The sequence below is a fragment of the Solanum verrucosum genome, unplaced genomic scaffold (assembly GCF_900185275.1).
Source record: "Solanum verrucosum unplaced genomic scaffold, falcon-dt-bn FXZP01000163.1, whole genome shotgun sequence".
Taxonomy (NCBI): domain Eukaryota; kingdom Viridiplantae; phylum Streptophyta; class Magnoliopsida; order Solanales; family Solanaceae; genus Solanum; species Solanum verrucosum.
In genome coordinates this window covers 1,032,123-1,049,380 of record NW_026020379.1, presented here as the reverse complement: position 1 = coordinate 1,049,380, position 17,258 = coordinate 1,032,123, and the positions used below count along the sequence as shown (strand labels likewise).

The 17,258-nt window shown below is 29.2% G+C and overlaps 1 protein-coding gene across 1 annotated transcript in view; it reads right to left on the bottom strand.

Moving 5' to 3' along the window:
* Positions 1–17,258, bottom strand: part of LOC125838945 (ubiquitin-conjugating enzyme E2-23 kDa-like) — a 119,311-nt gene that overhangs the window by 4,203 nt on the left and 97,850 nt on the right. The window contains exons 2-3 of the mRNA XM_049517946.1: positions 459–509; positions 286–365 (exon numbers count right to left, since the gene is read on the bottom strand). Of these exons, the coding sequence (XP_049373903.1) occupies positions 286–365; positions 459–502 (124 nt within the window). The 5' untranslated portion in view covers positions 503–509. The remainder of the gene's footprint in view (positions 1–285; positions 366–458; positions 510–17,258) is intronic.

Sequence of the window (17,258 nt, the reverse complement as noted above, 5' to 3'; positions counted from 1 at the left end):
GAGGTCAATCCCACTTTATCCTGAATATCCTCATTCCTAATCAATTCATCCTCACCCAAGTTACCTTCAATTTTTTATCTAATTTCCCATTGAAGAATTTCAATCAAAAACCAAAATAGACACCAACAGAAAATGCCCCTTTGAAGATAGGTAGAAAAAACTCACAAAAAATATCAATAACTCAACAAAGACCCTCTTAAATATATGTCTTAAAAAGGTAAACATTTTAGTATATAGCCTAAAAAAGAATAGAGATTGAGATAATAATGTTAAGAGGAGATTTACTTTCAGCAGGTCCGTGGAAATGCACATAAAACTCTTGCATCCCATCATTGATCATTTCAACTTTGTAATCACTCATCATCCTAATTCAAGATAACATAAATTGAAAAAATTAAAAAAAAATAATAAACCCCAAAATTAATTTAGACCAAAAGATTATTGTTAAGGGATTTTACAGCTTCATCAAGTCCATCTCTCTTCTTTTGCTTGGGGAAGACATGATTTTTTTTCTGAATTTTTGGCTCTTCTTTTTGGTGATTTTGGTGATTTTTGAAGATAGAAAAAGAATCAGTTGCTTGTACAACTCAGACAAGCAAAATAAATAGTCCAGACATGAGGGAGGAGAAGGGATAATATTTGTGATTTGGCATATTAAAATAATAGTTAATGTAGTTTGACTTAACGTTAGAACGGAAGAAAATGGAGATTTTTAAAATTTATAATCTAAAATATGTCATAGATATTTATGTAGCTATAAATCATTTCATAAAAAGTAAAATGAATATTTTAAATTAAACTATTACTAAATATAGAAATATATAATATTTTTTTAGATTAATTAAAAAGAAAAGTGAGTCATATAAATTGGAGCATATGAAGTACGTTATATATTGCATTAAGGTTAATCCATTATAAGCTCCTAAAATTTGGTGAGATATTATTTCATTTAGACACTCGAGCGTAGAGGGCGTTTGAATTAACTGTTTTAAGTAGCCTTTGACTTTTAAGCTTTTTGTAATGTTTGGAGAAGTTTAGAAAAGATAAAAAGTATTTTTAATAAAATAATTTAATTAGATATTTTTTATTTTAGTTTTGGAAAAAAATTTACACATATTTTCAGTAGTTAAGTCAAGTTAGCCACATAAATATGACATTTTTTTTAATTATATGCATCAACCTTTAAATAGAAAATGTTTTGAGATTTGACGGCTTATTCAAGCTAATGCTAATTAAAAAGAAAGTAATTTTACAGAGATCTCATAGTGTTAAGAGTTAATTACATCATATTTCTATTCTTTTCGAAATTACAAAAATCCCTTAAAATTTAAGAATTTTGGATACATCACTCAACGTCCCGATACATCGCATTTTGGTTTCGAATACATCGCTCAACATCCGAATACACTATATCCCGATTTCGAATACATCACTCAATGTCACGATACATCGCATACGTCCCGATACATTGCATAAAGTGATGTATCCGTCCGATAAATTGCGTAAAGTGGTGTATCCGAGAATAGGAGAGAGAGTAAAGATTTTTGTAATTTTTTCAAATTGCAGAGAATTTAGAGAGTATGGTAAAATAAATTGTGTATTTAGGTCATTTTTCCTAAAAATAAATGACATATTTTATGTGATTAGTTTAACTACAAAATAGATAAATAAGAATACGCGTAAAATAAAAATTCAAAATTTAAACCAAAAAAAAATCTAATTAAAACACTTTATTAGGAAATAAAATGTTCAATTTGAGTGTTTGAGTGTTTAAATAAAATATCTTAACGGGTTGTTTATATATTACTCCAATTAATTATTTGCATTATAATATTTAGGTGGCTTCCATTTTCAATATTCTCATCTTTCTTCTTTCGACAAAATCCCCTTCCAATTTCTTTCCACTTTTTAATTCAAGCAATATTGTAATCACTAACTATTGTCTACAAATGACAATATGAAATGGGGTTACATCAATACAAGTCCCGCCAAACAAAAGGTTAGGCAAAATCATTTCTTTGTGACCAACTTCTTTTATCATCAAATTAGATGTTCATTTATCAATTTCTTTTTTCTTAACTTTGAAAGTTATGTGGAGCACTAATCAATTCATCCTATTGTCACCATCAACGGATCTGGTACAGTGGATGAGATTGTTCCTCCCTTAATTAGAGATTTTAAATTTGAATTTTGAATATGAAAAACTTCTTGATAAGAAGCACTACCCCCCCCCCACCCAAATGGGGCTCTATCTAAGGCGAATCTGAAATAATCGGGCTCCACGGCTAGCAATGAACATCGAATGAAAAACAAAAATTCATCCTCTTATCATATTAATTGAAAAACAATGTGAAACTTCAATTTTTTGAGCCATGTTTTGAAAAGGCGCAACATGAGGCAAGATGTTTTATTTAATAAGATATGAGGCATAAGTTTTAAGATGGGAGCTCATAAGTATGTATTGTAGATATTTAATTGTTGATATTTTATAAATTATTAAATAAATATATACAGAATAAAAGATATACATATTGAACTTCTAGAAAATTGAGTAATTTAAAAGGTAAAGTAAAGATGTATCATATCTATAACATGACTATGATGACACATAGAGTATTGAAAAGTTGAAAAAAGTAAAGATTCATTACACCTATTAACATGACTTTGATGAAGCATAATGTACTTGAAAAAAAAATGAAATAATTAAAGATGCATTATACCTATAACATGACGATGATTGAACACAATGTAATGCCTCGTAATGTCATATAACTAATCGGGACTTGTGTGCGCGCTTGAGTGTATTCGAGTGTTTAAAATATGTTAATGTGCATATAATAAGATATGGGACTTAGCGAAAGCGATATGATAGCTTAAAATATCTAAAACAGCTAAAATAAAATATCTCAAAATCAGAATAAGAGTTATTCATTACACAACCATCACATTGATTGAAATAAAATATTTTTGTATTTCGGTGTTATAGTTGTGGATTGCACAAGGCCTAAAAAAAGTAAATAAATGGAATTGTATATGGATGAAATATAATGAAAAAAAAGGTTATTTTGTGGTTCCCTCCTAAATGAGGCAGGTAAAGGAGTAACACTAGTCAGATATTCAGATTTGGCTTGACACTATGATTGTATGATGTACAGTCCTTGACCTAAAAAAATACAAAATTCAAACGGCACATCAGGAAAAGCAAAAAAATATTACTCCCTCTGTCTCATTTTATGTGATATCATTTCCTTTTTGGTCAGTCCCAAAAAGTGTCACATTTCCTTATATGGTAAGTATTTAAAGGTACAATTCCTCTTTTACCCTTGTTGGTCTCACTTAATTTTAAAATAATACTCCAATACATTTATGAGGAGAGAGAAAAGTGAGTCTACTTTTAATGGGCAATTTGGTAAACATTTCAAAGTCTTCATTTATTTCTTAAACTCCGTACGCGGTCAAATATTGCCACATAAAATGGAACGGAGGGAGTATTTCTTCAATATTTTTGAAGAGCTTATAAATAGAATGGCGACTCATGGGATTTAATTCTCGCCTACATCCATAGTACGAATTCAAACTTTTGTCATATGAACTTTGTAAGAACTTTGCACATGAAAACACGAAGTTGAATAAGCTGGTTGTTCATAATAAAGAATTGAGGTCTCCCACTTAATTGCATTCCATCAAATCATAATTCTATTATAAAACAAGATGGAAAATCTTTATACACATAAATGTACCAAATACATAATTTATTTACCGTGAGATTTAACACTCGATTATGGCCTCGTTATTCAAATGCATCACATGATGTAGTTGGTCCATTAGTTATAGTTGTGATACATAATGAACCTTGTACAATAGTTAGTTGTGATTCATTTCATTAGTTAGTTACTTGGTGATGAGCTGACACAGTTTGTTAGAAGTAGGGGTGTACATCATCGGGTTGATTCGGGTTTTTTAAAAATCAAATCAAACCATTTGTATCGGGTTAAAATAAATATAAACCAAATCAATAATAGTCGGATTTTTTCAATCTCGGGTTTTTTCGGGTTATTCGATTTTCTCGGGATATTCGGGTTTTCTCGGGTTTTTTTATAAAGACTAAAGAGCATGTGTTCTTTCAGTGATTTAAAAAAACATTGAACACTAACATGATTTTTCATCCTAGAAAAGCATTCGGTAGTTTCTTTTGGCATTGCAAGCCCATGAGTTCAATAGGCAATTCTCCATTCTTTTTGGAACACAAATTCTCAAAAAATTACTACTATTACTATTTTGGACAAATCATAAAATAATATCAATAATCAAGAGTGATTCATTATACATTAGAGAAATTCATGAAAGTAACATAGTGGCTTAAACAATTTTTGCATAGTCAAAATATTGTCGTCAAAAGTTAATACGAGTTATTTACATTCAAATCTTTAAATTCTACACCATCATTACTTACAACCTAGGAGATCTTCTATACATATTTTCCAAAAACCATAGCCTACATCTGCAAAGTAGACAATACAAATCAATTAAGTTGATTAGCAATGGATTAACTAAGTTGATGTTTAGTCCTTAGTTCTTATTACTATTTAGAGCATACAATAATTAGGTAATTAACAATCACAAAAGAATGAACTAATACCTTTGTTCCATATAGTGAAATTAAAGTACATCAACTGGCTAATCAATCCTCAAAGGTGAGTCGGGGTATTCTGAAAGAACTGAAACAAATTGAATACTAAATAAAATTCAAAAGCAGAATCATTTTTCATAACATCAAAATTTGGAAAGGCTTTAGCCATTAATTTTTTGAATCCTTCTCCCTCAACAACTCTAAACGGTTGTTCATCAAGAATTATAAATTCGGTAATTGCTCTCTTAATTTCATCCATATTAAACACCCCTTTTTCAGTGGAACCACCTTCTGGCCAACCTCTTTTGATAGGTTTTAATGTTGTTTTTCACTTATCGGACTTAAATGGAGACTTGAGACATTTCACAGTTAAATGATTTCATAACGTAGTTGTCCCATTGACACTGTCGGCAGCAAATGTTTTAGTACAATAATTACATTTTGCCTTACATTTACCTCCTTTAGCAATAAACTTGGAGAAATGATCCCAAATTTGAGATGTTTCTCTACCTGTAGTTCCAGAGTTAGGAGCGACCGGAGGAGCTGCTCTTTTTTGCTTCTTAGGAGGTATGCGTCGACGTGGAGTTACTTTGCCTTGTTGTTGAGATATTGTCGACATAGTTGAAGGAATATTATTAATCACCTCTACATCTGTTACAGAAGGTGTAGTTTCCATCCAAAAAGAAAGTTATTGCACATACATAACAATAGTTATTAGTATTCTAATACAAGATTGTGTTTCAACAAGACTTCCATTCAAGTATTGTGCACAACACTTAGAAGTATATTTCACTTTGAAACCAAAATAGATACAAATATAGTACAAAATATTTGGTTAGAAAAGTTTGATGTATATTACTGGCTACTGCTATCAAAATCTAATAGTCTCTTAAATTTTTATCTCTATCACTTGTTTTTCCTTATCTCTGCGAACCATCATGTTTACAATACAAAAACCTCCATACAAATGGAACCAAAAGCAATGAGTCGAACACTTGCCCCTTTTTCATTGCATTGAAACAACATAAGTAAAGAGAGAAATAAGTGAAACTTATATACAAAAAATTTATCATCATCTTGTTGCTAAGCTTAACACACCATAGATATGGACACCAAGATGTATAATATTTAGGTTTATATCTATGATTCAACTACCCAAAATTGTGATGTTGTTGACAATGGCAATACAAGATCAAAAATATCTAAAAACGAGTTAGTAGCAATTACTTACCCAGATTAAGATGAGTTGATGATGATTTGAACTAAAATCGAAAAGACGAGCTCAATTTATGCCCTAATAGCTAAGGAGTAAAATCTAACAGTGACTAAGCCTTTGAAGATGAAGAGCTGCTTTTGAGTTGCTGACCTAATGACCTTTGTTAAATGAGATAGAGAATATTATATAGGGCTAGTTGAATTGTATAGTTTATTTGGGCTTTTGTTTATTCCTAAAAATAATAAGTGGGCTCAAGTCAACAATGTAGCCCAAAGTCCACTAATATTAAACATAAAATTGTGAGAAAGATTAAGAAAAATATATAAATTATATATTAATAAACATTTTTACGTATAGAATAAAATTTTTAAATTACATATATAATGTCGGGTTGGTTTGGTCTCGAGTTGGTTTTTTTAGTTAAAATCAAACCAACCCAAATATAGTCGGGTTTTTTTTTCAATACCAAACCAAGCCAAACCAAACCACTAGTTGGGTTTTTTTTTGTTTGACTCGATTCGCGGTTTGGTTCGATTTGCGGTTCAATTTTGTACACCCCTAGTTAGAAGTCAGTTAGAAGATATTTTATAGATTAGGGCTATAAGACTCAACACTATATTCTCTTTTAGAATTGAATGCACAAAATATTGTGAACAATAAAGATTTTTTTCTCTATTTTCTCCAAGCTTGAGTTCATCAATGGAGTTATGAGTTTTTGAGCTCATATTTTGTTATGGTATCAGAGCAGTCGATGTTGATTGTATAGAGAAAAATTGCAGATGAGTTTAGATCTAATTTTTATGATTAATTGTTTCTATTACATGAACTTACAACAATGACAACTCTCAAAATTGATCAGAATGATCCTCTGTATATTGATCCATCAAATGCTTTAGGAGTCGTGCTTATTCTCAAAAGATTGACTAGTTTAGAGAACTATGAAATTTGAAACATGTCGATGAGGATTACACTTTTGGGAAAAAGGAAGTTTGGTTCGGTAACAGATGCGTGCACGAGAGAATTATACATGGGAGATCTGTATAAATAATGAGAGACTTGCAATCAAGTTGTTTTAGGTTTTCTAATTTGAGGGGTCTCATCTTTTTAAAGCAATAATAGGTTATAAGTATTATTTTTTTAAATTAGTAATATTTGTAGAAAATATAAAATTTTCATATAAGAGGAAAAAAATGTTAGAAGTTTGACAAATCTAGAATACTATGTCTCAAATTAGATTAATGAATTGAATTATAAAACTTCGTAAAAGAAATTAAAGTTTTCATTTAAATTTGTGTTTAAGCTACAAATATATTTGAGCCGCCCTTGTATTTTTGTCTCAAGAAATATGTCAAGAGTATCCATTGTATAACTTGTTACACTACTAAAAAACTACTGAAAAACGACGGATGGTGTCGCTCCAAAAAGCGATGCTATTTGCCACACTGTCCGTCGTTTTTTAATAAAAATAATTATTTTTTAAATTATTTTACAAAAAGTGACGGACGGCATCTCTTAGTCCGTCGCTTTTTTTTGCGGAATTTTACGCCAAATATATATATATATATATATATATATATATATATATATATAATTAATAATTATTTATTTAATAAATATAGCAACGCCATCTGTCGCTTTTATTAAATATAATTATATATAAATTAAAATATTAACGACACTGTCCGTCGCTTTATATTTATTTTATTTTATTAATTCTTTTTTTATTATAGTGACGAACGACATCTTTATGTCCGTCGTTTCTTAGTCAAAATATACGGTCAACTATTTTTAAAAAAGTGACAGACAGAGTCTCTTAGTCCGTCGCTTCTTGGTCAAAATGTTGGTCAACTTTTTAAAAGAAAAGCGACGGACGGGGAGACGCTATCCGTCGCTTTTCATTCAATTATGTTACAACAGTGATGGATTTTCCACCAAATTTCTCATTCTCTTTCTCTCTCTTCTCTCCCTTCTCTCTAAGAAAGGCAGCCATTAGCCTCGCCCCATCGCCACCACCACTGTCCGTTGCCGCCGCCATCAACCTCTCCCCATCGCCGGCCAACCCTAGCTGCCACCACGCCCAAAAGAATTCCCCATCTGCCCCTCCTTCTTGTTATAAGGTTATGGTTTAATTTTAATTTTAATTTTAATTTTTGAATTCTAGTAATTATATCTGATTTCTTAGTTTGTACATTGTTTTAGTTTGTTGAATTGTGTTATTCAATTGTTAATTTGTATATTTGATTATTGTTAGTTAGGGAGAGAATTGAGGATTTTAGATTTTAGGGTTAGAAGTTAGAAGTTAGATTAGTTTAACATTGATAGATTTGCCATTGTATTTGTGCTTATATATTATAATGTTGTTGAAAATTGGGTTAATTGAATTATATTCTTGAACATAGAAATTCTTGAACTTGAAAATTCTTGAACTTATTAGAAATTCTAGAAATTAGATATGAACTTGAATTTTTGTAGGATTTTAGAGCTTTAATTAGGTTGTGAACTTTAGAAATCTTGAATTATTGTAGGATTTTCGAACTTTAGAGAACTTGAATTTTTGTAGTATTTTAGAACTTTAGGTTGTGAAACGTTAGAAATCTTGAAGTACTGTTAATTGAAGTTAGTAATTGATGAAGTTTGAATGTCATAAATATATAGGATAAATGTTTGATTGTCATGATATATATGAGGCTTTTTTTTTTGAATTAGAACTTGAATATAAATGCTCATAATATGATTACCTGGTTTAAATAAGTCATTTCTTTTGACTTGAAAATGTAAGCTTAATGCATCATTAAAATCGGCATCTTTAAGCGATATACTATATTTGAGATAGTATGTGAATAGAAGTTTGGTATAGGCTAGATTACCTTCTACTATACCAAGGTTTCCTTTTCTTGCGTTTATGAATCTTTCGTCTGAATGATTTACAACAATAGGGCAGTTAATCCCTTCTTTGAAAGTCGATTTGACTAGTATTTGGATTCCTCCTAAATGAACATAATTCATTTTCTTTCTTTTTCTTTCAGGAATTTTCCTAAGGATTTGTTCAATCATTGGTTTAGTTAACATGTTTAATTACCTGTTGTTTGGGTAATTTCTATTACCTTCTCTATTTCCTGCAAACATTCTTTGCATTTTGTTGAGTATATTATCTTCAGTTTTGAGAGTTAATTGTAATCCTTGGAATATATATATATATATATATAAAGCTAATTTTTGGATTAGAAGTGTATATATGACTAATTTTATAGATTAGAGATATGAACTTGAATTCATTAGAATTAACTTGAACTTGAAGTTGGAACTTAGTTTGAATATATAACTAAGTTTAGAAATTAGATATGAACTTGAATTTGGAACTTGAACTTATTAAACCTTGAATATATATAACTAATTCTTGGATTTGAAGTTTATATATAACTAATTTTAGAACTTTGATATGAACTTGAACATGAACTTAGAACTTGAATATGACCAATTCTTGGAATAGAAATTTATACATAACTAAGTTTAGAAATTAGATATGAATTATCTTGAATTTAGAACTTGAACTAATTGAACTTAATTAGAATTTGAATATAACTAGTTATTGGAATAAATTAATTACTTATTGAAATGTAGTATTTATGAACTAATTAATTAGATATATAAGTAATAATAAATATAATTATTAAATAATTATTATAAATATATATTAACAATGAATTAATGTAGTAAAATTATTATTAAATTTAATTTATAATATAATTGAATATCTATATTTTTGTAGATGGATCATCATTTGTGGATGTATAATATGCATTATGAAATTGGTGTTGGTTTGAAACGTGAGTTTATTGACGGTGGTAGAGATTTTATTGAACATACAATGACACTTGACATTTTCAAGAATAATGGATTGGTTAGGTGTCCTTGTAGTGCATGTAAGTGCTTAAAATTTTTTAAACCAGATACAGTTATGGTTCATTTGTACCGTAATGAATTTAAGCCTAGATATTTTGTATGAATTGATCATGGAGAAAGAGATGGATTGGATGATATGTTTTATAATTCGATGTCTGTGGATGAATATAATATGCTTGCACCATATGGCCAAATTAGGGTTGAACATGATAGGATTCATGAAATGATCAATGATGTTTTCGGGGTTCAACGTGGGATGAAACCAGAACAATATTTTGATGAAGCTCCTAATGAAGAAGCAAGACACTTCTATGATTAATTAGAAGAGTTTAGTCGTCCGCCATATGAAAGGAGTCCGCATTCTGCCTTGTCAGTTGCGGTTAGATTAATGAATATTAAATCAGATTGGAATGTTCCTAATATGGCTATGGACTCCATGGTTGATCTTTTGGGTGAACTAGTTAATCCGGAGTTTAACATACCTAAGAACTTCTATCAGGCAAAGCGTTTGATTTCCAAGTTAGGATTGACATATGATAGAATTCATTGTTGTGTTAATGGCTGCATGTTGTTTTACAAAACTAATAGTGAATTAGAAATTGTAAGTTTTGTGGACATGCTCATTATAAGAGGACTCCGACTGGAAAGATGGTCCTAGTTAAGGCAATGCATTATCTACCTCTCATTCCTAGGTTAAAGATGTTGTATGCATCGATGAGGTCTGCCCCACATATGAGATGACATCGTGAATATAGAAGGTCGCCGGGTGCCTTGTCTCATCTATCTGATGGTGAAGCATGGAAACATTTTGATAATGTATATCCTGATTTTTCTAGTGACCCAAGAAATGTTAGATTGGGGTTTTGTGCAGATGGCTTCACACCATTCTCTAATGCTGCTTCGCCTTGTGTGCCGAACGAACTTTTGTAAGTTATTTAATATGAATAATATATATTAGTAGTGAATATATTTATGATATGTATATATATTTATGTCAATTTTTATATTTAATATGCAGAATGAGTTTCATCATTACATCGCTGAGAATCTAGATAGTTCGGTTCAAATGACACTTGAACTGTCCACCCAGATTTGGAAAGAAAAAGTGGTAGGGGGGAGACACAAGGGTAGAGTCTATGGTCTAGGCTCTCGAAACGATGTAAGACGACTCCAGTCAGGATAAGAAGGTATTGGATCGTCACGTCAAGTCGAGACACTTGACAGTATTCAGATTGCTGCTATGTCGGCTCAAATAGCACAACTTACATCGGCACTGGCAGAGTCAAAGCGGAGAAGAGTAGTTGAACAACAAAGCATGAGTGAGACCGTTTAGCAAATCAAAGAACAAGTGATAAACCTCGCTCGTCGACCTACTACTTCGGCTCCCGAATACACCGACGACGACAATGATGAGGATGATTATGTAGATCCCACTCCCTAGTTTAGATCTTTGGACATTTATGAACTTTTTGAAATTTTGAAAGACTTTAAATTGTGATTTAGATATTTTTGTTTGTTCTTTTAAGTTTGTTGTTTTATGTTTTGTGTAGATTGTTTATAATTGTGCGTGTTTGATTGGGCTGAATAGTGTAGAATTGAATTTAAAAAATTGTAGAAAAAGCGACGGACAGCGTGATTTTGTCCGTTGCTTTTCTGGATTTTCCAAAAAAATAATTTCCAGAAAAGCGACGGATAGGGTCCTTTTGTTCGTCGCTTTTCTGGGATTTTCAAAAGTAAAATTTCCAGAAAAGCGACAGACTGAGTCAATTTTGACCAAAAAAACGACGCAATCCGTCGTTTTTTAGTAGTGTTATACGCCTTGGACATAATAGTTCTATGACTACCATATATTGTAAGTAAATAGTTGAATTCGTTATTCAAGTAACGCATGTATGTTTTCAATTATAAGCTCATAAAAATACTTATCCATCCACAATACGAATCAAGCCATACACTAATTTGTAATATTTTACAACTAGTTATCAAATTTGAAAAATACAAGTATCTCGAATATATAGGGTCAAAATTAGGTACGTCATTTATTCTAGATACAATGTATCTGAATTTATTTGTATTTGACTCTTTCACTCAACTCGATCTATCAAATGTGTGAATCTCCTATTTAAACTATATCATTAAATGTTTATCAAAATATATTGCGATGTTGACTAAATCAAGTGTTTAAATATAATCACTTTTAGGTGTGTGACAACTCCATTTACCTATGAATACATCCTTTTTCTTTTGTTTTTTATTTTCTTCTTTGAATTACCAGAAAGATCACTAGTGGAGATAATTGACATCATAATTCATAAATATCAACCCAAATTCAGTGGAGAATCATGATTGCGACCCATTTTATTTTTTACATTGACCTATAACTTTTATTCAAAAATATTAACCTTTATAACTTCAACCTAATAATTTATTCTAAGTTTTGTCATATTAAAATTACCTATTCACGTGGAATGCCACTTAGCACATTTTATTTTTTGAAAAAAAGAGTGTAGACGTATGCACTGTAAGATATTTGTTAATGTGTGTTGATAAACAATTGACGATAGTTAAGATATGAAACTCTTACACACTTCATAGTTAATTTAACTATTTAAGTATGAAAATTACAAAAATGTGATATTTTAGAAAAAAAATTTCACTTTACACTTTGAAGATTGAAAAATATGTTTTCTAAATTTTTCATGTCTAATTGGTCAAATTAATTTCAAAAATAATTTCTCTAATGAAAAATAAAAAAAATAAAAATATATATATAAACAATTTTCATAAATAACTGTGAAGTTCATTATCTTCGTCTCACCTACCCAACATTCTCATCCCCACCTAGAGCCATCAAAACAAGCTTAGCCCATGGGGCCGGCCCAATCCAACTCGTTATTGAGGTAGGGTTGAAATAAGATTTTTCAAGCCCATGTAAAACTAGGGCTTATAAGCCCTGCCCATATAAGTCTTTGGCCCTTGAGGCTTATTCGGGGTCGGACAGGGGTCGGCCCACGGGCCAAAACTTTTTATTTAATGGTAACTTACAATAATCTCACTGTTATATAATCTAATTGCTTAAATACACGTTATGTTGTAATATTATGAATCTTACCAGATGTTGGTACGTCCAGATACATGTATTTCAAAATATATGGACTCAAAATTAGGTTAATTTATTTTAGATACATTTTATCCAAGTAGATCGCATGTATTTAGGATACATAGACAAATCTCGCGTCCTCACCTCTCTCCCATCTTGCTTGCCACTCTCTTATCTCGCTCACGTATCTGATATGCGAGATACATGCTAATTTAACTAGATTTTTTTGCTAGTGTTATTGAAACAACACCATTGTTTGTCATATTTGATATGAAAATCTTCTCATTTTCTTGATATTATAGAATTTTAAGTTTGAAAAGAAAAAAATAAAAAAAAGAAGGGCTAGCCCGCCCCAACCCTCAGCCCTTCTAGGGTTGAATTGGAATGAGCATTTTCAATCCCACTAAATGAAGGGCCGGCCCCGTTCTAGCCCTTCAAATTCATTGACCCGCAAGGCTTGGATCGAGTGGGACTGAACCAACCCTTTTTGACAGCTCTATCCCCACCCTTTAACCATCTCACTCTACCACCCCAAACCCCACTTGCCAAGATCAAAGGGCACAAGAAAAGTAAGAAGTGACTAATTTGGTGTAGTGTGCCACTTTCGGTTTGACTGATGTCACATGAGGATTCTTTTTTGTTGTTTTTAACTTTGATATATTGTTTTTAAAAAATAAAAAAATTATGATATAAAATTAAAGATATTGGTCTTAAACATATCATATGGAAAAAAATTAAAATTTAAAAGTTGCTAAAAAAATATTTTTTTTTAATGGACTAAGAATGAAAGTAGATTAAACAAATTGAAACAAAGAGAGTATCAAAATAGATCTTCTTCGTAAATATCTGCTATTTGAATACGGAACATCATAACAACGAATAGAAATGAAATGACTATAGCTCCTATATAAACTACTACAAAAATCATAGCGAAAAAGTCAAAATCTAACAAAAAAAAAAAAAGTAAATTTAAAATATTATAAAAAATTCTGATGAGCAACAAAATAGAATGTATCGAATTTTCAGTAGATACGACCATCAAATCAGAAATCAAAATAGGACTCGACAAAACAGAAAGTATCATATATATCCACTGACCCACTCCAATAAGGATCTTGTCGTAATTAAACGCACCTTGGTTCATATTCATTGAATATATATATTGCATTATTACTTTTCAATATCTTTCAAGTTTGGCACTTGATAGGCCTAGCTTATTACCAATTACACATTTATTTCGATTAATACAACACTAAAAGCATTAAATAAGTGGGTTAAAAAATTTTAAGATCGAATTATTATTAATCTTTAGCATCAAGTTTAAGATTAACATAAATGAAACTACTTGGGTCTAGGGGTGTACAAAATCGAATCGAAAATCGAACCAAACCGCAAATTGAGTCAACCCGAAAAAAAAATCCGACTAGTGGTTTGGTTTTAAAAAAAAAAAACCCGATTATATTTGGGTTGATTTGGTTTTAACTAAAAAAAATCAACCCGAGACCAAATTAACCCGACATTATATATATAATTTTAAAATTTTATTTTATACATAAAAATATTTACTTTGATATAATTTTTAAATATTTCTTATACTTTTTCATAGTTTTTATCTTTTAATATATTATTTCAAGTTTGAAACTTAGAATTATGAATGAGCCAATAAAGATTATAGTTCACAGATGTTGGTAATTATAATAAAGCTTAAATCAAAATCAAATTAATATTAATGCAAAAAGAAAATCAATTCAACACTAAGAATGACTATAATATTGGATATTTGTTCTTTAGTTTTACATTGGTTTAGACAATTAAAATACATAATCTAATTTTAATTTCCTTTAATATTTAGTCATGTAACTAATACTTATTAAACTTAATTTTAGCATGATTTAGTACCTTTTAATTATGATCATTTTCATTATGACTTGTTAATTTACAATATTTGTTTTATGCGATTTCATTATTATTATTTTTGTTGGATATTTTAGTGTCATTAATCATATTATATTGTGTTATATTTTTAAGAAACATCTTAGATAGTTGTATTTTGGCAGGACTAAAGAAATATTTGAAGTACTAGTAAATTATATGTTTGTATGAATACTTTACCGGAAAAACCCGAAAAAACCCGAGGTTGAAAAACCCGAGTTTTATTGATTTGGTTTGGTTTATAAATTTAAAAATCCGACACAAATGATTTGGTTTGATATTTGAAAAATCCGAACCAACCCCGCCATGTACACCTCTACTTGGGTCATTCTAAAAACTACTCAAAAAGAAAAAAATTAACACTACTAGATAGAATAAGTTCTCTTAGAAACACTTCCTCCATCTCTTAGGACCCTAGTTAAGTTGTGTCGTTGGAATTTCTATCATAATTTAGGGGATATCTATACATAATTCCTTCGTTTTTATTTGTTCATATTTGATCAACACACCTTTTAAAAAGCAAAATAATTATTTTATTATATCACTCTTAATAATTATAGTCATATGAATATTAAAATGAATATTGTTTAATAATAAGGATAAAATAAGCATAAAATAATAAATAATTTCTTAATTTTTAAAATTAAATAAGTAAAAGTAAACATCTATTTTTAATATAGTAAACAAGTAAAAATGGATAGAAAATAATAATTAAAAATAATATACTAAAAAATTATTTATTATTACTCCCTTTGTCCATAATTACTTGTTCACTTTTGAAATGACACACCTATTAAGAAAACAATAATTGACATGGTGTGTTTACCATTTTACCCCTATTAATTATGAAGTAAATGAATTAAAAATTTAAGATTTTTAAAAAGTTCTACATTTTTCAAAGTAATAAATTGAGGGTATAATAAAGAAATTTGTTTTATTCTTTTTTGATTTGTCAAAATGGATAATCAATTAGGTATATCTAAAAACGAAAAAGTGTACAAGTAATATGAAGTATTTCTTTAAGAGTAAGTCAAGTCAAATGAGAAAGTATGTATATGATTTCTTTTTGTTAATTGTGCCAACAAATAATAATCATACTGGCTAGAGAATTATCAATTGGTCATAGAGTTGCACCCTCAACATTTATGTCATTAATTATGTTTGAACCAATCTACACCTTTTGGCACATGGCTTGCAAGTGGATTTCAATTTTGTATATCCACATATATATATATAATAAGCCACAATGCTATTATCATTGTAACTATCTTGTTAGATTTCAATCAAAAGCTAACAAGATTTTTAGTTACATATTTATTATTTAGTTAAATAATAAATATGTCATTGTATGAGCTATTTATTACTCATTCATTTTGAATTTGTTAATCTGATTTTGATCTGACACATAGTTTAGGAAAGTAAATTAGATTTCTATATATAATAAGCCACAATGCAATTATCATTGTAACTATCTTGTTAGATTTCAACCAAAAGCTAATAAGATTTTTAGTTACATATTTATTATTTAGTTAAATAATAAATATGTCATTGTATGAGCTATTTATTATTCATTCATTTTGAATTTGTTAATCTGATTTTGATCTGACACATAGTTTAGGAAAGTAAATTAGATTTTGAGAAAAAACATTAAGTGATACTTGAAGTTGTCTCAAATTTTCAAAAAGACACCTTACCTTTGCGTGTGTCCTATTACCCCACAAAACATTCAAAATCACAATAAATACACATTTTTTACACAGTATTTCCACTTTGGACAAAAATATCCTTCGAATGTGCAATTTCTTAAAAACAAAAAGTCGGACCCATTATTGATGTATTGAAGGATGCTTTGGTAATTTCCTATGATGAATTCGTTTTGTTTGTTTCTTTTAAATTTATTTTACTATACTAAATAATTGTATAAAATATTATAAATCACAATAATTAATTACTAAAATATTTAAAAGATATAAAAATATGTAAAAGATCTGATTGACGCTTCAAATTTTACCGATGACACATAAATTAGGACAAATGAAATAATATATATTATTTGAAAATTTCTTAGAAAGTACTATAAATTACAGTAATTAACAGTTAGAAATATTTCAAAGACAAAAAAAATTGATTGAATCTCAAATTTTTTTTAGTACTACATAAATTGAGAAAGAAGAAATGACCTCTATTATTTGAAAATGGTGTAAAAGTATTACAAATCATACAATAAGAATTAACAATTTAAAATTTTAAAAGACTTTAATGTTTTATACTTATTCTATTTCCACTTTGGACAAAAATATCCTCCCAATATGCATATTTTTTTAAACAAAAAATGGGACCCATTATTGATGTATTCAAGGATGCTTTGGTAATTTTCCTATGATGAATTCGTTTTGTTTGTTGTTTAATTTTTTTTAAATAATTGTATAAAATATTATAAATGACAATAATTATTTACTTAAATATTCAAAAGATAT